The following is a 22,693-nucleotide window of genomic DNA, read 5'->3' as shown; positions in this document are numbered from 1 at the left end:
CTGTAGCTGGGCTTTGATGTTTTTCTTTGTAAGATAAGGTTTCCATCTTGCCTCCTTACCCCAAAGCCCAGACTTTATGAAGAAGACTGGAGATTGTTTTCATAGATACTAAACAGCCTATATTTGCCAGAAATTACTGGATTTTCTTCAGTGTTGCTGCCTCCCTGACCAGTTATCTTCTTTTCATCATCTGTTTGGAGGGAGTTCCAGTTCTTGGTTATGTTATGGTTGTGCCTTTTTGTTTTTGTTTTTTTTCAGTTGATGGCTGTCTTCACTTTGTTCCATGATACATTTAATGCTTTGGAAAAAAATGTGTACCCTTCTCATAACTGATACCGTTGAACAATGAGATCCCTCTGACGCTGTGGAAGCTCACAACGGAACGCGGCTCGTGTTGTAAGATGTGACTATAAAAATGTCAGGAAACGAATACTAAAACATGAACTGTATTTGTGGTAAATCAGAGGCACTTTAAAAAGTATGTGTGCTGAACTCCCATTTAACATGAGTTTGAGTGTGCTTAGTTAAATCTGAACACAGCCACACCCTCAGTTATGTGTGCACACTTTTTTAACCACATTATCTCAGTTTATTTTTGCGTCCTCTCAAAAAAATTGCTTTTTTTTTCAGTTGAGTTTTACAGGTTACGTTAATTCTTTTTTTTAATGATTTATTTTGGTCTCATTTTTATACATCATAAAAACATGGCATTTGAGCAGGGGTTTGCAGACGTTTTATATCCATCTCTAGTATAATGCTTTTCAAAATGACAGAGGTCTTCAAGTTTATTTTGTCAAGTTGACTACCAACCTATTTCAACCTTTCTGATTTTTTTTATCCTAAAGCGACATGCGTATATAGTCATTAAGTTGACTTTGTATTGAAGAGAGGTCAATGTATTGAGTTGTAACTGCAAGGAGAGCAGAGCAGAGCTGGCTGGAACCTCTTTGCTGGCACAACTAGCAGGCTTGGCAGCAGAGATGTCAAGCAACTGCTGCATCATTTGCAAGTTTTGGCAAGCTAAGACAGGAAGAAAGCTGAGTATTTATGAGTGGTGTAGAATTCTGCTGATGCAAGTGTCCGCGTGGCTATGCCGTCACTGCCGCTACCTTCCAGAATGACGTTCCAACGCTCCAATGTGTTTCTGGATTGACCAGTTAGTTGACGGAAGCCGAAGCTGTCAGGTTCAGTTATCAGAATGAGAATTGATCAACACAAGACCATGGATGCATATACAAATGTTCTGTTCGTGTCAGTGAATATACTATACAATGTCAAAACTCACTATGAACTTGGCCCGCTGTGTAATGTTTGTCTTCTTAATTTTGTTTCCTCCGCATAAATCCTCATTCTAGTTGTCATAATTCTCTTTTCAGGAAGTACAATATTCGTGTGGAGGACATCATGGTGAGGGACGTGCGCTATATCACACTCAACTGCTGCTACAGAGACCTGCATAATGTCCTGCTGACGGGTCACCTCAAAACTCTGGCACTGGTGGAATCAGCTGGTGAGACACCTTCTCATTCAATAGCTCGAGTTAGTGTGCCTGAACAGAGCATGTGGAAAATTGACGTGAATTAATCCTCAGTAATGGTTTCAATTTCCATAACTAAGGTTAAAAGAAGTAGGATCTACAAACAAGTTACTAATAGAGCCTCTGCACATCAACTCTAAAATGTTACAATTTGAATGTTTGCTTCGAAGAAAAAAAAAATACAGTGTCTGTGTGGATATCAATACAGATGGTGTTTACTGGGGAAGGAGGAATGATGCATTTTTGCACAACAGATTTCAGGGTTGTTTTTTTTAACATTAGTTTTGCGGCTACTCTTGCACAATTGGACATCCTGGACATTGGCAAATAAAGTCTCTTTTCAGTCTCATTTTGTGACTCTCTTTTGAATGGGCCAATTTGAACTTCATTTCCCTCAAGGGATTAGTCTACCTATTGAATCTAACCAATTTCAAATGGTCAGGCGTCAATTGACAAGTATTGCACAGGGGGAGAGGAGCAAATATCTGCACAAAGCCAGAATTTCAGTTGGCTTAGTCAGTCAGTTGTTATCTTTGACTTTCGCTTACAGGCAAATTACTCATTTAGTTAGTGCAGTTCGAAAAAAAAATAATCCTGTCTGACTATTTTATTCCTTAATTATCCATTAGTTATTTATAGTTATTTCAGTAGTTATTTATACTTATTACAGTAATTGTTATCAATGTTAATTTGTTGAAAAATGGAAAATAAAGTTTGTGAACCACTGAAAGCAAGGAAACTGCCACACAGACACACACACATACACACAGGCGCACACACGTAAATATACAGTTGAAACCAGATTTTTACATCTTCATCTTTTTCTTTCGGCTTGCCCCGTGAGGGGTCGCCACAGTGTGTAATCCTTTTCCATGTAAACCTATCTCCTCTCAAACACCAACTGCCCTCATGTCTTCCCTCACTAAATATACCAAGCTTCTCTTTGGTCTTCCTCCACCCAAGGATGAATTTGACTTGTTCAAGTCCACAATTCTCTTCCTGATATCTTGGCTGATTTCTTTTGACTTTCCCATGATGTTACACAAAGAAGCTGTGGGCTTCAAGTGTGCCAAGTTCAAATACATCCACAGGCATGTCTCTCTAACTCAAATGTTGTCAACAAAGAAATGACATCATCTGGGTTCTCCTAAATTATTTAAAGGCTTACTCTATGTAAACTTCTAGCGTTGAAAAAAAGTGACAAAATTCCTTAAAAAATGAAATCCTCTTATTATTCAGGATTTTGGAAAATAGAAATAATTTTGTTAATCCTAATTATCCTAAAACAGTCAGTCATGTTACACTTGGCTGGTTCCCCCGCGGGATGGGCACGCTGGCTAGCCCACCCCCCCCCCCCCCCCTCCCCCTTGGGGGAGGAGGGGGCCAGGCAGGGCCCACCCTTCCTCGATATGCCTGCTCAGCAACTCCGTACACCATTTGGCTAACATGCATGTGCTATGGTGTTCATTCACGAATAAGTTGCATAGAGACGCTATAGGCTTGAATTGCTTGTGCTGGGACCACTAAAAATTACACAGGTTATATTAAGATATCAACTCACAGGTTCTTACAGGTATTTAGACACTATAAAAGTATCCTACCGCACCACTCATCAGTAGCATTGCCTTGCTCAATTCCCACATCCTGTCCTGCTCTGCCCTTTTCTGTCTTCCCTCATCTTGTCCTATTGGTTAGTTGTTGCATGTCCTCACCGGTTTTTTGTTGTTGTTGTTTTTTTTTATTTTCCAGAGGTGAATATTCCAAAATAGTCATCAAAGCTCACTAAGCTCAAGCTAACAGATCAGCATAAGGCTGTGGGTGTCTGCCGGTGACCGGAGTGTGCCCGAGAGTGCGCAGCAAATAATTGACACCTCATCGGCCACGCCTTCTCTCTCTGATAGGTTGATCTGACTTGGGCTCAGTGGTTTCTTAAAAAAATATATATATATTAAAAAACGCAAACCTCCCCTTTTAACTGATACAAATTCACTACATGCTGAACTGTGATGTACTTATGTAACTGCTGCAACATGTTTAATATCTCTCTCACACTGCTCACTTGTTCTTTTTAAAACATGTCATATTGTCTCAGGCTCCTGAGACTTCATCGCCAAACTCTCCTTTCCCTTCTTTCTTTTCTTCCCTTAAAATGCCACCAGTTTCTTGCCTCAGATCTTTCTTCTATTCACCTTAATGTTACAACAAAGTTCCTTGGTTTCCTTTATCCAATTCACATACTCTGTCCTGCATCAACCTGCTGGTTACTCGATTGCCTCTTACTTCATTTCCTCACAACCCCTCCTTTTCCCGACTGTCTTCACCTTTTTCCGTTATGTACTTCTCACCCAGCGTCCATGATTCTCCTGGGCTCCATTGAGCGTGCTCAGCTCCAGTCGCTGCTCTGCATGCAGCTAGGACGCCCTCGCCGCCTCGAGTTCATCAGAGAGCGGGCAACAGCAGAGAAGAAGCGCCTGTCTGTTGTCTCCAACTCTGACTGCGAGGATAACCACCAGAGAACAAGTCAGGAGGTCCGCTTCCAGGTCAGAAACCACAGGGAACATTGACCTCCTTGGTTTAATTGTTTTCTTGCTGCTCACCATCTATTTACACTTTTCCTTAGAGACAAATAAACCTGATTTGAAATTGAGAAAAGGCTACCCAAATTGTGAAACAGAATTTAATTTCATCCACTCTCCAAATATCATACTGAGACAGTGTGACTTCTCTGACAGAATTTAAGGATCTTCAATATTGAAAATCCATCCATTCATCCATTTTCTTCTGCTTATCCAAGGTCGGGTTGCGGGGACAGTTGCTTTAGCAGGGAAGCCCAGACTTCCCTCTCCCTGGCCACTTCATCCAGCTCTTCCGGGGGGATCCCGAGGCGTTCCCAGGCCAGGCGGGAGAGATAGTCTTTCCAACGTGTCCTTGGTTGTCCCCGGGGTCCCCTCCCGGTGCGACATGCCCGGAACACCTCAGCAAGGAGGCGTCTAGGAGATGCCCAATCTACCTCATCTGGCTCCTCTCAATCCAGAGGAGCAGTGGCTCTACTCTGGGCTCCTCCCGGATGACTGAGTCCGAAGGTTGTGGGTTCGACCCTCAGCTGTTGTGTCCATATCAAGGTGTCCTTGAGCAATAAACTTAACCCACAGTTGCTCCTGATGCATCATCATCAGGAAGTGAATGAGGAGACTGTTAATGTTTTGAGTACTTTGAAGGTAGAAAAGCGCTATACAAGTGAAAGTCAATTTACCATTTATCATGCTGTGCACAAGATGACGCCAAAACAATTGATCAACAATACCTCGCCATTGCAAATAGAATGTCCTCTGAGGGAAGTGGCCACTGAGCTCAGTGTCACAGATTGTCATTAGTAGTTTACAACAGAGATACAGAGACAGAAATGTGCATACATGTTTTTGTATTAATTAATTTATAATTCAGAAACCCCCTGCAATTAATGCAATTATTGGAAGATGTTTTCCTTCATCCGGACGTGGGTCCCCAGGGCCCCACTCTGTATAAAATAGGAGTCACAGAGATTGATTGTCAGCACCTAATGGTCGGGCCTGCATCACTGGGTTCAGCCAGCCTCCCATCCCATGCGCTAACCACCTGCGGGAGGGGCCAAAGGGGTCCTGTGCATTGTGAGCTGAGTGGTGGCCGAAGACGGAGAGCTTAGCGTTCCAATCAACGGCTACAGAAGGTGTCTCTGGGAAGCAAGGAGCCTGAACTGTGTGTGTGGTTGAGAGGTTTAGACTAGCTATTTCGGGCCTTGACACACAGCTTGGTTCCGATTGGGTGGCCTCGACAGGGGGATTGGTACAGCATCTGCAGTGATGCATACTCCGCATCGCTCTGTCATGGTGAAGATGGAGCTGAGTCAAAAGGACCTCAAGTTACCAGTCGATCTATGTTCCCACCCTCAGCTCTGATCATGAGCTGTGGGTTGTGACTGAAAGAGCAAGTTCACAAATACAAGCAGCTGAAATTAGTTTTCTCAGCAGGGTTTCTGGGCTCTCTCTTAGCGATAGTTTGAGAACCTCAATCTCCTGCTTCTGCGCATCAAGAGGAGCCAGATGAGGTAGTTCCGCTATCTGGTTAGGATGCCTCCTGGACATATCCCTGGTGAGGTATTGCAGGGCACTTCCCACATGGAAGAGGGCCCAGGGAAGACACAGGACATGCTGGAAAGACTGTCTTTAGGCTGGCCTGGGAATGCCTTTGAGATCTCCATGGAAGTACTGGACAACGCTCGGGAGGGAGAAGTCAGAGCTTCTCTGCTAAAGCTACTGCTCTCGTCACCCAACCCCAGATAAGCAGAAAAAAAATGGATGGATGGGTGGATAGTTAATTTAGTTTGAGGTGATTCATGCTGCAGTAGTTTAAATGTCAAATTGTTTAATTTGCTATGTGTTTGTGTACGTGCGTTTGCAGATCTCAACTGAAAAATCATCATTCAGTCCCACTCATCCAGTTTCTCAGAAGCCCCTGAAACCTGCTCTGAAGAGACCCTCTGTAGTGGAGCGGCCCACTGATATCCCCATCGGTAAGTCATTCTGTTACACCCACCTCACTTTCTAAATATGAGATTATAGGTATTCTTGGAGAATAAGGAATTGGGTACTTTAGCAACTTCATTGTATATATTGATCATTTTAACTACAGCGAATCATATTTTTCTCAGAAAATATTGCATATATGTTTGGGAGTTTTTGAAAATGCTACTGTTCATTGGAGAATCTATTGAAGATTAGGTTGTGTGACTGCTGGGGATTTTGTCTCATAGGCTCGCAGGATCATTCAAGCAACTCTAGTCTAAAGAACTTGTTTTGTGTCGGTCCAGATGTAGAAGTCATGGAGGTGAGAGAACCCTGTCCTTGAATACACCCAACAACAGCACACAAACACCACACACAGTGGCTCACGACATGCTGTTCACACATCCTTCGCACTCTCACATACAGGCTTTACGCGCTACAGTACAGTACCTCCCACACAAGTAGATAAAGCCAATGAACAACAATGGTGTCTCAGCCAGTGTTAGTACAGACATTATTTTTCCATTGTCTGAGTATTGTATCCAAAATATCAAATTGAATAAAAACATTTCCTCATTCAAACTACAACAGTACTTTACTTTCCACAGCATTGTGGTCCAGTCCCACGGCATATTAGAGGCTTTACAGGAAAGTGTTTTTGTTTGTTTTGTTTTGTGCTTTTGTTGTTTTTAATTTTTTCAGCATTTAAGGGTATCGTTAATGTTGTCTGCTTGTCCTTGGTTGGTGGAAGAAAAACAACAATGTCGAGAGCCCCATGTCTCCTGAAAACAGGAGGCCGTCAAAACGAGTCCGGATATCTGTTGTGGTAAGAGCCACCATTTGGGGCAACCCAAATGCCAGTATTCCGCCGGGTAACAGGTTCATCAGCCAATCAACAATTTATCACCCTGCCATTCCATTCCAGGGCTAATTGCTCATGCCGATGGCCTGTGATCTGGGCAATGCTGACCCCAAGCACATCTTTGCCATCGTGCCAACTACCTTTGAACAGCCGCTTCCTTGTTAAACCTGTCACGTTCTTGCTGGCCTCCCATTGCTAGTAGTTGCTTGCTTCCATGATTGGCAAAACTTAGATGGATTTTGCTTAACCTTTTTTCATTGGTCCAAAGGTCAGCAGAGGTTATGGAGAACATTTGACCACTGCAATGTCAAAAAATTTTTATTGCTACCTGACAACATGGCGAAATGACCAGTCTGGTGTCAGAAATTTTAGTGCAGACCAGAATGCTTACAGCAATGAATCAGTGCAACTCATGGAAGACCACCTCTAATTATTGAAGCTTAAAACAAATCATACTTATATTGAAATATTAAAAAAATATATAGACCAATTTGGTGTTTATAAAGAGGTTTATGTTTTATTGACATGGCAGAAAACTCCAGTATTAGCTGCATTAGGTGCAGTGTCATGTGTCATGATGACCGAGCAAATCCAAGTAACCGTGTATCAAAGAGGCGTATTTTAAAACCAAAACTGAATTTTTCAATTCACATTTGAATGAAAACAGACTGAAAAGGATGTCTATACTTTGTGAGTCGATGATAATTGGAAGAAAAAAAACAAAAACACTTGTAAAAATATAAACATTTAACATATCCTCATCAATGTGAGAGTGAAAAGTGTGTGCAAAGTCCATCCACAAGTACAGTAGTGTATCTGTTTAATCAAACTTTATTTCGTCAAGTGTGGATGCGCATACAGAAAAGACATCATAATTGATGAATGCATGTAAAATAATGGCCTGCACAGTGCAGCGTTTGCTTTGAAATATTTATTTTTGATGATGCTTCACATCTTGTTAGTTCTCATTTAAGCACGTTGTTATTGTTAGAGGGAACCTATCAGAAAGCAACACCGGACCTGAGTAGTTCATAACTGATTGCTTAATCACATATTTTATTCTCTAAAGCCCCATTTAAGTATATTTTAAATTGAACACTTCAGCTTTCATCTTACATTATCTGAAAAACAAGTGGTCAGATGTTCTACAAGTTTGTGGCTGTTCAAACTTGGCATGCTTTTCTTTCCATCCTCCAACTAAGTCACCCGAGGTGTCCAATCAGTGACGGCCTCCCAGAGTAGACATCGCCTTTCTGGAGTGTCCCAAAGTCAGATTGTGTTTTGGGAAAGTCTGTGATCCTCTGTGGATTACATACTCTGAATTGGGAGAGTGAGTTCTCCTGTGCATGCTGCCATAACATATCATGTTGTGAGAATCATATATTTTCATTAGAAACAGGCATGTTTGAACAAGAGCGTCCAGTATATTAACAAACTGCTACAGTGAAAAAGGATAATGCATGGGAAGTCCACTGATGTAATTCTGTGAACTGGGATATAGTCTGCTGTCAAATTATCAATTACTGTATGCACATTATTGGGTCAATCATTGATACAAAGATGTGATTATAAATTGAGAAAAAGAACCCCGTAAGCATCTGCTTTGACATGGTACATAATAAAATGAAAAAAAATAAAAAAATCAATAATCAATGCTAAATATCATGATCATGTCAGCATAGTCTTCTTGTGGTCATTAATTACACATAATTCAAATGTTACTCACCATATGTAATGTCATTCCCTTCATCAGAAGACACCACCTAGCCTAAAGGATTTCTTTGGGGTGAGCTGAATGGTATTCCCATTTATTATAAAACTTTGAATTTTTTAAAGTATGATAACAAACACGTCTAACACTTTTAAATATGAAGTTCCTACATTTAGGCGTTTAAATAATACGGATCAATTTGTTGGGCTGCCAAGTGGAGTATTGGTTAGTGTGTCTGACTCACAGTTCTGAGGTTCAAGGTTGGAATCTCACCTCCTACCTTCTTCTGTGGAGTTTGCATGTTCTTTTTGTCTGGGTTTTCTTATGGTACCCCAGCTTTCTCCCACATTACAAAAATATGCATGTCAGAATAATTCGAGTGAAAAAAGTAAATTGTCCATAAATATGAACTTGTGTGAATGCTCGTCTATATGTGCCCTGCGATTGGCTTGCAACCAGTCTAGGGTCTGCGCACACGTTTTCAATGGGAGACAGGCCTGGACTGCTGGCAGGCCAGTCTAGTACTTGCACTCTTTTACCACGAAGGCACGCTGTTGTAACACAAGCAGAATGTGGCAATGTCTTCCTGAAATAACCATTGACGTCCCTGAAAAAGATGTTCCTTGGATGGCAGCATATGTTGCTCCAAAACCTGTATGTAGCTTTCAGCATTAATGGTTCCTTCACAGATGTGAAAGGTACCCATGGCATGGGCACTAACACATCCCCATACTGTCACAGATGCTGGCTTTTTAGCTTTGCGCTGATAACAATCCGGATGGTCGTTTTCCTCTTTGGACCGGAAGACACGATGTCCATGATTTCCAAAAACAATTTGAAATGTGGACTTGTCAGACTACAGCAAACCTTTCCGCTTTGCGTCAGTCCATCTCAGCTGGCAGCGTTTCTGGATGTTGTGGATATATGGCTTTGCTTTTCATGGTAGAGTTTTAACTCGCATTTGCAGATGTAGTGACGAACTGTGTTAACTGACAATGGTTTTCTGAAGTGTTCCTGAGTGCATGTGGCAATATCAGTTCCAATGATGCCAGTTTTTAATGCTGTGTCGCCTGAGGGATCGAAGGTCACAAACATTCAATGTTGGTTTTCAGCCTTCCCTTTTTATTTTCCCTTTCCACTTTCATGCAGAGATTTCTCCAGATTCTCTCAATCTTTTGATATTACGAACCCTAGATGATGAATTTCCAGGATTCCTTGCAATTGTTCATTGAGAAAGATTGTTAATTTTTGTCAGGGGCCACATTGTACAACCCCAATTCCAATGAAGTTGGGACTTTGTGTTAAACATAAATAAAAACAGAATACAATGATTTGCAAATCATGTTCAACCTATATTTAATTGAATAAACTACAAAGACAATATATTTAATGTTCAAACTAAAAACTTTGTTGTTTTTAGAATATAATCATTAACTTGGAATTTTATGGCTGCAACACGTTCCAAAAAAGCTGGGACAGGTGGCAAAAAAGACGAAGAAAGTTGAGGAAAGCTCATCAAACACCTGTTTGGAACATCCCACAGGTGATTCTAAGTTAATGATTATATGCTAAAAACAATCAAGTTTGAACATTAAATATATTGTCTTTGCAGTGTATTCAATTAGATATAGGTTGAACATGATTTGCCAATCATTGTATTCTGTTTTTATTTATGTTTAACACAACGTCCCAACTTCATTGGAATTGGGGTTGGAGTTCTGGTTTTCCTCCGAGGGCCGTAATGGCTGTAAAACCATATAAATGTTTAATCTTTATTACATATAGGATCAAGGATAATATTTTGATCAACTATTGTTTGACATATTAAAAAAGGATTTTGGTAACATATACTTTTGCTTATTCTTTCTCAACCTAGCTGCGGTCCCAACACTAACACAATACACCTATGTGGTTCTGTTGTTGTTATTTTAAGATAAAATTATACATATTGTTTTTAACTGTTGGCCAACGTGATAAGTAACTTCCACTGATGGTGAAGAATAATAGGTAATACGTAGTCCAACAATATATCAGGAGAGTACCAATTATAGGCACACTGAGTGGGCAGTGCAGAGAAAACACATTATTAGTTAATTTTTAGTTGTGACAAGTGGGCTTTGAAGCGTATTAGTCATTGCAGCTTGACAGTGAACTGATGCATAACAAAGGCTTGCGGTGTCCATGTGTGGGTGCATTTCATTAGTTTTTGGGCCTGTGCCCCATCATAACCATTTTTCTTAATATATTTAAACAGTGATACTGATTGCAGCCTTCTCAGAATTATTTATTATCTAGGCCGGGTCAAGAATATGGATGAGTTTATCAAAACATATTTTTCAAGCCTTTTGTCCCTTTGGTCCCCTGTGACAGAGGATAAATCAAGTTAGTCCCTCACAGTTCCTCTATTCTCCCTTTGTTTGTTTAGGAATATGGATGCCTCTTTGCTTCACACTCTTCATCCATTTTTATGACTTTTCAAAAGCCTTCACACCTCCATCCCGCTTCCTTCCCTCCCTCTATCTTGGTTGTGAAATATTGATACAGAGTAAATGACATCGGTAGTCTGTTTCAGAGAAATGATGCAGCCCAGCCTCTCAGTCTCAGTTTTCTCATTATTTCTCCCCTTTTTGAGTTTTCATAATGCTGTCATGCTTTATTTATGACGTCTTGAGGGCTCCGTTTTTTGTGTTTGTTGTTGTTTCTTTTTTCATTTCATATGACATCTATGGGGAAAAATCTCAAGGCAATATGCATCTTTTTATTACTTAGCTTTTACATGTTGAATTGACACTTGCAGACAAAGAAGCAATACATTGAATTGTGTGTCCTTTTATCACTGGCTTAACAAAGTGGCCTATGGATTAGGCACTTGTTGAAAGTTTTCCCTTTTAAAATGACTTGTATGTTTCACACATCACTGCATTACTATCACTCAGAGACACAAATGAAGAAGATCAAACCTTTGTGATGAATGTTATTACATTTCTATTCAAAAAGCAATTTCGGTCTGAACAGGCAGATTAGAGCCAGTTAAAACTATACAAAACAAGCAATGTCAAGATTGATATAAATGCATGCTGTTGGATTTGTCAAACCCAGTTCTACCAGGACAGTATTACAAATAATTTTATGTAAGTAAATTGATATCATTTGTTTATTTTGTGTGTATTTTCAGGCTAACCTCACCTTAAAAAGCATCAGAGTGTTTAATAGGTTCAATCAGGGTAGGCAAAGTTCCCGCCTGTGTAGAGTTTGCATGTTGTCACATTGAACTAAAATATGCGTTAGCTCATCTCAGGAACCTATTTTCTTATGTCATTGTTTTATTGTACCAAAACTCCTCATTTGAGTAACAGCACTGAAAGTAACAGGAGTGAGTTTTTATTATAGAATTAGTAAATGCATAAAATATAACAACACGGCATTTATGTTAATAAATAGCATGTTGACACTAAGCAAATTAGTGATTCAAAAAAATATATATTTTAAAAGTGAACACATAAAAAAACTAAATTGGGTAGCAGGACTGAGTCGAGATTTTAATACCCCCAGTTATCATCAGATATACAGAAAATTAAATGAGTTAACTTACTTTTGACCTTGCCATGGCCTGCAGCGGATCCGAATGATACAGCTTCCTGTGGACAATGTGACTTCTGCAGTACTCCAAATTTTTCTGAGGGGTAATGGGTTAGGGTTACAGGACTGAGTGAAAGCCAAAGGACATGACTAAAGTGTGAATTTAAACCTTAAGAAAATAAAGTATAGGTATATATACAGTAGTTATAGTTATGCTAATGGTATATAAACCCGGTAGGGCTCCGAGATCTATGGACTGAGGTCAGATAGTGGAGCACAGTGTTCAAAACAAACATGGTGAAGCAGCATTCAGCTGTTATGCTGCACACAAATGGAATACGTTGCCAACAGAAGTCAAGTCAGCCCTAATGTAAATGTTTTTAAGTCCCGGCTAAAGACTGTTCTTTTTTCTCATGCTTATGATTGAGTAAATTAAGTTTTTTCCATTTCTTAAATGATTTGTCTTGCACTGTATTACTTTTCTTAAGCTGTCTTTTAAATTTCTGTTCTGCGTTTTTAAATGCTTTTAACCTTGTAAAGCACAATGAGTTACCTTGTGTATGAAATGTACTATATAAATAAATTTGCCTTGCCTATAGTTGGGATAAGGAGTAATACGATTATGTTAAAAAATATAACATTTCTAAAGGATTTAGATAATTATATAGCATCGTAAAGTCCAATTTTAGGAAATAAGGACAGGCGACAAAAGCTATTTTTCCAGTGTTTATTTCCTGGAGAAGCAAATGGAACCAATTCTGTAGAATGACCCATATACATTTTTCTATCATAAATTATATTTAACGATTGGACAATTTATTATGATTCAATAATTTAAAGTCATAAAATTTAAATATGAATTAATATTTTCAAGTCCCCCAAAACATATATGGGTCATTCCACTGAGGTGGTACACAATTTGTGACATGTAAGAAAAATTTAAGAACTTGAATCATTTTGTTGAAAGTATGTTAGTAAAATTTCTTTGAAGTATACCAGTTACATTTAGAGGTATACCAGTTACATTTAGAGGTTCATGGGATAAAAACATATATAGTTTACTTAATATGACCATTATTTGACCAGTGGTTGCTTGTAACACTGACTCTAAATATGAACATGGAAAGCTGTTTATTGTATGAAAACCTTTTCACACTAATACTACGGTTAGAGAAGGTTCACAGACCAATTTATGTCCAACTTGTTAATGCACCGCACAGTATCGAGTAAAAAATTAACTTCGGGCAAATATAGATGTGTGTAACATTGACAAGTACAGTACAGTAACAATCCACAGTGCAGCACACAACATCGACATTTTTATCAACAAAGTGAATCATATGTTTCGATCAAACATAGTTAAAAACGTTTGACAGGAGGCCTTTATAATTGTAACCGAATCCAAGTTTAATAATAAGGATTAAAGTATGCGCGTAATCATGACCACATCCTCAACACTGCTGTGACTCGTCAAAATTACCAGCGAGTCAGCAGTGCAGTCAGGAGACACAGAAAACAAGCCTGTGCACTAGCGATAGAAAACGGTTCAAAATTCACCAATCATTTCTCCTTCAACGAATCTAACAAGAAACCATCTAATTCTATATAAACTCGCTTTTCATCATTGCTAGTAACTTGACCGTTTGAGATCGAAGCTTGTAACATTTTGACATCTTGAAAACACTTAACAGATTCTACTGGCCCCTCCATTTCCCATCAATCTCAAATGCTTGCCGTATGCTGGTCGTATGTAAGCCGAAAATGTTTCTGGGTGATCGATGTCGCAAAATAGTCGACCGTTTTTGTTATTTTGTCCAAGTCGCTCGAACAAAAATATGACCGACACTTAAAAATGTAAGTCAATATTGTCTCCTACTCCTTCTGAAGCAATTGATTGATCCTTCTATTATTATTTTGGAAGATTATTGCAATTTGTGTTCCAAATGGCCGTCGCAAAATGGTTGTTTGTTTACCGTTATGAAATTGAGTGGCCGCTTGCTCGTAACGCGTTTTGACCGACAAAGTTACGAGCATGATGCCTATTTGCCTCTAAGAAATCTCGCTGTGGAATGTCATTAACTTCTGTTGAGTGGGAGGCGCACCCTTTTAGCAGATATTGGCGAAGTGGTTGCATGATTTTGCTGATATTTTTCACACTGTGCCTATTTCCGTTGATGACTGCTAAAATGTCACACTTCGGTGCTGGTCAAAAACCACAAAAATGCATTTGACATGGTTTATTGCAAAATAATTGGAGGTGGAAAATTCTTGATACAATATTATTTTATATCTACAATAATGATAATTGTCAAAGAAATACAATTATCATCTAGTGTTAGTGCCATGGCAATGGTTTGACACGCCATCTTCAAGAATTAAGAATTTTCCAGAATGGGTAACGTCGAAAAAAACTGCAGCAGAGCTGATCAATATCCTTCGCCACACCATTGTATTAACTACAAAGCCATTAACAATGGTGTTAAAGCCTGCCTCCTAATCAGATGTAGTGGTAAGGCATTAATAGAATTTGTAAACGATGAGCAAAGAAGTTATCATTAGTAGCAGGAAAATCAGCAGTTAATTGCCTGCATGTGATGTTGTAATGTTCCCCTCTTGCACCATTTAGTATCTCGCAGTCGCTTAGAGAAACATCATTACTAGAAGCATGAGCACAACGGAGAAAGTTTGAATGTCTTTTTTTTTTATCGCTTTAACAACTTAAACAGCTATTCAGGCAACAAAGAGGGGTATCCACATTATATAAGTTGTTTCCTTACACGATAGATTAAAACCATTTATTATGTAAAAATACATTTATAAACATTTTAAATGATGATTAGTAAAAATGTAGATCCATTTAAACCAAAATGTCACTCTCAACATGTCCAAAAAAGGAATTGTTGCACTAATTAAATTGTAGTCGTCAAAGTTAAAAAGCTTTCTTTGCGTTCATAAATATAATTATGATCTACAGTAAGTGCCCTTAAGTTTGATGGCCAGCTTGTGTTCGTTGCTACTGAAATGGAATCATGGTGAGTGATGTGCATTACATAATCTTACACTGTGAAACTTTTTTTTCTGCTTCCACTGTTCCTGGTGACAGTGTCATCACCAGTACTTCTATTATATTCCTCATGACTACACTCAAAATAAGTGCTAAAATATGATTTGTTTTATCGATGTGCCATTCATTTTAATTTTCTGATTTAATTAGCATACTGTTGTTCTCTATTTATGCTATAGAATTTACTACTTGATCGATTTTTAACTTCTACTGCTAGATTGATGAAAGAAAAAAAAGACTAAAATTGTGGAAACCTTTTATACTTGACTGTACTGTTTGCTTTTACTACGTATTAGCTGAGGGTGTGTGTTTGTCCCCTTCTAACCCAGCCATGTATGGGTGCCAGTAATTGGAGGATTGTGTCTGGATGTAAAGATGGATAGCTGATGAGGGCGGAAAACAGCGAGCGAATGAAAAAGCAACAAGGCTTTCTAATCGCTATCTGATCACAGGAACAGCATGGCAAGAACTTTGTCTTTTGTCAGCACTCTGGGGTACCACTGCTGCTCATTTCTAGATATATGAATACTCATATTGTCCAGACTCTGAATTAATTTACACTTTTCAAAGACATTCAGTAAGTAATGACATCATAGACACACTCCTGACATCCTTATGCTGCAATACATAGACACCTTTTGTTAGCATTCTTACACCTAGGTATGACATCTACAACACCCTTTATTAAATCCTATAGCTAGAGCTATAACAGTTTCCAATCTTCTGAAATGTGTCTGTGGAGTTTTTTCACCCTCATTCTTTCCATTTGTGAGCTCAGGTCACTGTGGACTCGTTCAGACAGATTGATAGACAGAAGTCTATGCTTGTTGAGTCACCTTTAACTATTTCTTTGTTTATTTTGTGGATGTACTTTTTTTTTAGTGTCTGTAAGAAACCTAGGTTTGCCCTTATGTGTGTCAATATAGGACATGTCCCCAAATGCGAAGGTTTTTATTCTAAGAGGAGCAAATCTTTCCAAAATATCTCTCTCTCCCTCCCACTCACTCTCAAAATAACCCTCATCTATAAACATATTTCCGATCTTCATATATTCCCTATTGAAAACAGTGTATCATTGTGGCATTTAGAGTGGCCCTGTGTTGTGTGACTGACAAACGGAGTGATCAGTGAAACAGCAGAAATGAAGTGTGCTTGGATGCGTACTTGGTCTCATCAACTCCAGGCACAACTGCGCTCTGCTTGCATAATGCTACAGTAAAGCAACTCTTTCTACCCCACAGCTGCAGTTGCTAGGGTTACCAACAGGTCTTCCATTGCAGCGAGGAGGATAAATGAGCTCAGGCTCCCATCAACCCCAGGGTCATGCTTATTTTCCCTCCTATTTTCCCCTAACACACATTAAATTCGTAGAAAATAAATGCACATTCTCCATCAAGCTTTCTTCAAGACAGAGGGTGGCTAGTGCTTTTCCAGCTTGTCAAACGGCATTGGCAAAGCAGAATACGAAGTTATCAGCCGGAGGCTCTGAGGGTGGTGACAATCCATCATTATAATGATCATCTGCTCCGAAATCTCATACATCATACTCCCTCACTCATTAAATGCACTGTAGTCGCTCCTTTAGTCCCTCATTCTATTCCTGTCCATCTGTTTGAGGACAGCCATGCAGTGTAACGTTCATGATGTGATGCATGTGTGACCATTTGTCTGTAATGTGTCATTCGACTTGATGCCCTGACAGAAGGACTGCAGTTTAAAAGTACAAATACAAGCCAACAGGATGTCATCCATCAGGGGTCACCAACATAGTGCCCGCGGGCACTGGGTTGCCCCCGAGGACCATATAAGTAGCCTGGAAGCCTGATCTAAAAATAGCTCTATGGTGATGGGACATTGTGATTTCTTAGGACGGTTGTAAAAGTGATCATTTGAAAATGTTGAGTCAAATGATCATTTGAAACACTTGCAGAGAGTAATAGTAATAGTCTCACATGTTGATGATTATCAGTTTCCTACCTTTGTTAAATAACCATTGATAATTATTGTGAGGACTTATTTACATAATTAGTGTTTTCACATAAATAATACAATGAATTATAAGTTAAAACACTACAATTAAAGGTAGTCAAATATGTTATTCCAGAATTGTGTATCAAACTGGTAGCCGTGCCTATTAATCAGTAAGTAGCTCTCATTTTCAAAAATGGTTTGTAACCCTGGTCATACATCATACCGACGATAAATTTTTTTCAAATTACAATCTAATCAAGTGCGTGAAGTCTATCGTCTTACTGAGTGTTTTTCTGGGCCTTTGTGTCTGCAGGACGATGGCGATGTGGAAGATGATATGACGATCAGAGAGGTAAGAATATGGGTGTTTTGCACCGAGTCTAAAGCCCCTCCCTACAAGACAGCATGTATTCTATTTTCCCTTGTATCTGTGCATCCAAGAAAACTCAATGCAGCTCTGCTTACCTTCTGACTTTATATAGTGTTTCACCCCTCCATAATGCAAATGAATGTTGCTTGAAAGACAGGTGTGGTGGTGGTTATTATGTACAGTATATTAGCCCCACTGTTACATAACATCTGGCTGACAATATAGAACGGATCACTCACACATACATTTTCAGAAAAGGGCAAAAAACAAAATACAGTATTTACTTTGTAGTCCAGGCACTCCAGAGAAAAAACAACTATTTGTATACAAAAGTAACATTCACATTAAAGTAAGTTAGAAAATTGCTACTTTGAAATACTGCTTCAAAGCATTTTACAGTGTGGAAATGAAACTCTACTTCTTTGTTCTTATTTACTATGCCTTTAAAGCTGTTCTTATTTACCTTGCTCTCCCCTCTCATCTGTGCATTTTGTAGATTGCAGAGTGGGAAGAGATGCAGCTTGATGAGCAGGTCAACTTTAACAATTGCAAGATCGACCCCGCCCCATTCCAACTCGTGGAGCGCACGTCATTGCATAAGGTCTGACTATAAATACAACTGTTCCACTCTAAGTTCTTATAGCAGCATTCAGGTAGTACAAACCCCAATTCCAATGCAGCTGGGGCACTGTGCAAAAGGTAAATAAAAAAACTGAATACGATGATTTGCAAATCCTTTTCAACCTATATTCAATTGAATACACTACAAATTTCGTGTTGCAAATATTCACTAATTTTGAATTTGATGCCTGAAACACGTTCCAAAAAAGCTGGGTCAGTGGCAACAAAATAATGGGAAAGTTGAGGAATGCTCAAAAAACACATGATTGGAACATTTCACAGGTGAACGAGTTAACTGGAAACAGGTGAGTGTCATGATTGGTTATAAGAGGAGCATACCCGAAAGGCTCAGTTGTTCACAAGCAAGGATGCGGCGAGGTTCACCACTTTGAAAACAACTGCGTCCAGCAATATAAGAGCAACGTTCATCAATGTACAATTGGAAGGAATTGAGGTATTTGATTAACTCCGGTCCATAATATCATCAAAAGATTCAGAGAATCTGGAGAAATATCTGCACTTAAGCAACATTGAATGCCCTTGACCGTCTACCCGTCAGGTGTAACTGTATTAAAAACCTGCATCATAGTGAAAAGGATATTGCCACATGGGCTTAGGAACACTTAAGGAAAGCCATTGTAAGTTATTACAGTTCGTCGCTACATCTACAAATGCAAATTAAAATTCTACCATGGAAAGCGAAAGCCATACCTGTATATCAGCAACACCCAGAAACGCCGCTGGCTTCTCTGGGCCCGAGCTCATCTGAGATGGACTGACAAAAGTAGAAAGTGAGTTGTGGTCTGACGATTCCACATTTCAAATTCCATCCATCCATCCATTTTCAACACCGCTTATCCTGGTTAGGGTTGCGGGGCGCTGGAGCTTACCCCAGCTGACTTCGGGCGAAAGGCGGACTACACCCTGAACTGGTCGCCAGTCAGTCACAGGGCACATATAGACACGGAAAACCATTCGCACTCACATTCACACTGTCACTGAGTGGGAACTGAACCCACGCTACCCGCACCAAAGTCAGGCGAGTGTACCACTACAACATTTCAAATTGTTTTTGGAAATCATGGACGATCTGTGATGGTATGGGGTTGCGTTAGTGCCCATGGCATGGGTGACTTTCACATCTGTGAAGGCACCATTAATGCTGAAAGGTACATATAGGTTTTGCAGCGAATATAGGCTACCATCCAAGCAATGTCTTTTTCAGGGACGTCCCTGTTTATTTCAGTAAGACAATGCCAAACCACATTCTGAACGCGTTACAACAGTGTGGCTTCGTAGTAAAAGAGTGCGAGTACGAGACTGGCCTGCCAGCAGTCCAGACCTGTTTCCCTTTGAAAATGTGTGGCACATTATGAAGCACAAAACACAAGAACGGAGACCGTGGACTGTTGAGCATCTGTAGCTGTGCATCAAGCAAGAATAGGAAAATATTCCACCTACAAAGCTTCAACACTTGGTCTCCTCAGTTCCCAAATACTTATTGAGTGTTGTGAAAAAGGTGATGTAACACTTTGTTGCAGGCATGAAATTCAAAATTAGTGAATATTTGCAAAAAAAAAAATTACCATCAAATTGAACTTTACATATCTTGTCTTTGTTGTATATTCAATTCAATATACGTTAAAAAGGATTTGCGAATCACTGTATTCTGTTTTTATTTACGCTAAACATAACATCCCAACTTCATTGGAATTGGGGTTCGTAAAAATTTATATCAAAATGGCAGCATACTTAAGAATGGTGTCGCCTTCATTACCATGGCAACCCCTCATCACCCTACTTTGGTTTAGTGGTCTCAAACATCTATGGACCAGCCTGGCAACCCCTCAGGTTTGCGTTTTCTTTTCTAAACCAGTGTTATTTTTTTAAGCTGTGTGCAGCACTTCTCCAAATTTGTATTTGTTCTAAGGACCTTTAACATTTATTTAACAAATAGAGTACTGTACATACATTGGATTATCATATTTCAATTCCACACACACACGCACACACCTACACACACGCACTCACTCTCACACACACACACACACGACTAAGTACTGTTTCGAAACATGCCACCGACATGTCCTCCTTTTTTTTCACTCCTTCCTGATCTCGGGGTGGGGAGGAACCACTGGGGCGACCTCCTGGGGAGTAGTGGAGGTGTGATGGTGACTCGCCCATGTTCCGTGGGTGCTGGGGCGGCGCCGACTGGCACCCGCCCGGGTCTCCCGCGCTGGCTGCTGGTGGGGGGTGGTGGGGCCCCCTTGTCGCTTCTCGGGCCTGCTTCCTCCTCTTCTCTCCGTTCCTTGCGTCCTGTTGTGGTCGCCTCTTCCTCTTCCCGTGGGAGAGCCGGGCGGTCCCCTGCGGGCTCTGGGGCCTGCTGTGGGGTTCTTTTCCCTGCCTGGTTTGGGGGGGTGCACCTCCCACGCTCAGGGGCAGGTAGTGGTTGCTGGTGGGGGTGTGTGTGGGGGGCGTAGTTGGTGCTGCGGGTCTGGGAGGGATGGCCCGCTTCGTTGGTGGTTGTCTGGCCTAATGGGTTGGTTGGTGGGGTGGGGGCCCTGCCCCTCAATTGATTGGGTGGGGTCCTCAGCCGCCGCGGTGCGGCCACAGCAATTACAGGACACTTCTGTCAGTCTTTGTGCATGTAAAACGATATCAATTCACTTGCATGTATCCGCGGACACACACCACTAGGACTCTTTCACTGGGTGTGGGCTCACGCACTTACTGTGACAAATAATATGCAAATCGCTTGTGTATCCCCTCACTTATAGTCTCGTCCTGTGGACTTTTATAGTTTACATAATTAATGCCACCACACTTCAGCTGTACAGTCGGGTTCATGACCCTTGTCCTGCATGCTTCTTCTCCTGTCCTCGTCCTGTTCTATCTTGTCCTGTCCTTCCCTCACAGGGTGTAGCACTACAGCCCCATGCAACACTCATATTTAATGTTTCATTGTTGGAGATAATGTAATGATTTACTTCTCTCATCCTGTTTACAATTAGTGCTTTGTCTTTTGTCTTTGTTTCTCTCTCCCTTCTCGAAACTGTGTTCTGTTCGACTGATCAAGTCTGATTCTCAATAAACCTCAATTATAATACCACAGCGGAAGCTTAAAAACTCCACTGTGACACAGTAAAACTGTTCCGGCATGAAAGGGATAGAGATTTTCCATTCTGCTTGACCTAACAGCCGAACAGGACAAAAATAAAGAAAAAAATAATAATTATGTCCTCCATTCAGAGTACTACCTTCTCTCTGGCCTCTGTTGTCTCCTGGCTGGGTGGATACCTTTTTAAACATTTAACAGAGATCCCAGGTCCTATCCATCCCCTCCCTCTACTGCACACCACGAAAAGCCAACACCACACACAATCTCCTTCAGCATAATAAATGCTACCCAGGACAACGACCTATGTTGTTTACAGACATGCATGGTTTTACTCTTTATGCACTGTATCTACTGTATATGTGCCATTCATTATCTTAGACTCTTCTCTTTTTTTACCTTTCTGCAGCATGCAAACTTTTTTTCTCTCTTATGCAGTATCCACACAAGAAATCTGGTCTTTTTTCCACAACTGTGTCGCTGCACCAGTGACCCCCATTGCAGCAACATAAACATGGCAGACATGCTGTAAATGTGATTCAATAAGTGAAGGATCTTCATAAAATCCAGGAATAAAACCTGTTAAGTGTAAAGATTGAATTATAGATGGGTTCTCTAATCATAATCAATACATGCTATCAAGTGTATATCAACATTCTTGTGAGAGCAGTTTTCATGCTGCTGATGCTGTTATTTGTTCATGGTCTCTTTCATAACCGTGAAATTTGCAAGTCATAATCTTCAATTAAGGATTTGGTGTCATTTCTAGAGCAATAATTACATACTGTTGTCAGCTATGGCCTCCCTCCTATTCACCTGGATTTGATCAGTCACTCTTCTCTAAAGCCAAATTTAACAATTCATTAAATATGACGTGTATTACAAAAAAAATTACACAAAAAAATCCACTCTTTTATTATTTTTAGCTAGCAGTTGTGGGGCTTCTTTTTCTTTTCCTCAGTTTTTTACTTTTCTATGTGTCTCCTCAACCTGATTTTATGATAAGGATATGTGTAAAGAATATATCTTATTTGCTGCCTATCGTAGAGGTGATGCTGAACAGATTAGAAACTTAGCTTCCTTCCATGGAAATTACTGTAAATTAGTCACGCTAATAATACAATAGCCTCTTGATAATCCGGCTTCCTCCCCACACCAAAAATACATTTACCGGGGGGCATGAGTTTAAGACAGAATTGCATTCCTCCAAATTTGTACGCATGGTAGAACATAGCGTTGTTAATTTAAGCTAAGCTAATACAGTATTAAAGTCATAATTACATTAAATATTTGTGTGAAAAAGACTCTAGGCCCTAATAGAA

At 40.0% G+C, this 22,693-nt stretch overlaps 1 protein-coding gene across 1 annotated transcript in view; it reads left to right on the top strand.

Moving 5' to 3' along the window:
* The window catches only part of LOC133482243 (chloride channel protein 2-like), a 122,515-nt gene that overhangs the window by 88,065 nt on the left and 11,757 nt on the right, over positions 1 to 22,693 (top strand). The window contains 7 exon segments of the mRNA XM_061782177.1: positions 1,377 to 1,510; positions 3,887 to 4,077; positions 5,975 to 6,086; positions 6,327 to 6,400; positions 6,830 to 6,904; positions 17,579 to 17,617; positions 18,132 to 18,236. Of these exon segments, the coding sequence (XP_061638161.1) occupies positions 1,377 to 1,510; positions 3,887 to 4,077; positions 5,975 to 6,086; positions 6,327 to 6,400; positions 6,830 to 6,904; positions 17,579 to 17,617; positions 18,132 to 18,236 (730 nt within the window).

The sequence above is a fragment of the Phyllopteryx taeniolatus genome, chromosome 8 (assembly GCF_024500385.1).
Source record: "Phyllopteryx taeniolatus isolate TA_2022b chromosome 8, UOR_Ptae_1.2, whole genome shotgun sequence".
NCBI lineage: Eukaryota > Metazoa > Chordata > Actinopteri > Syngnathiformes > Syngnathidae > Phyllopteryx > Phyllopteryx taeniolatus.
This window is presented reverse-complemented; position numbering and strand designations above follow the sequence as displayed.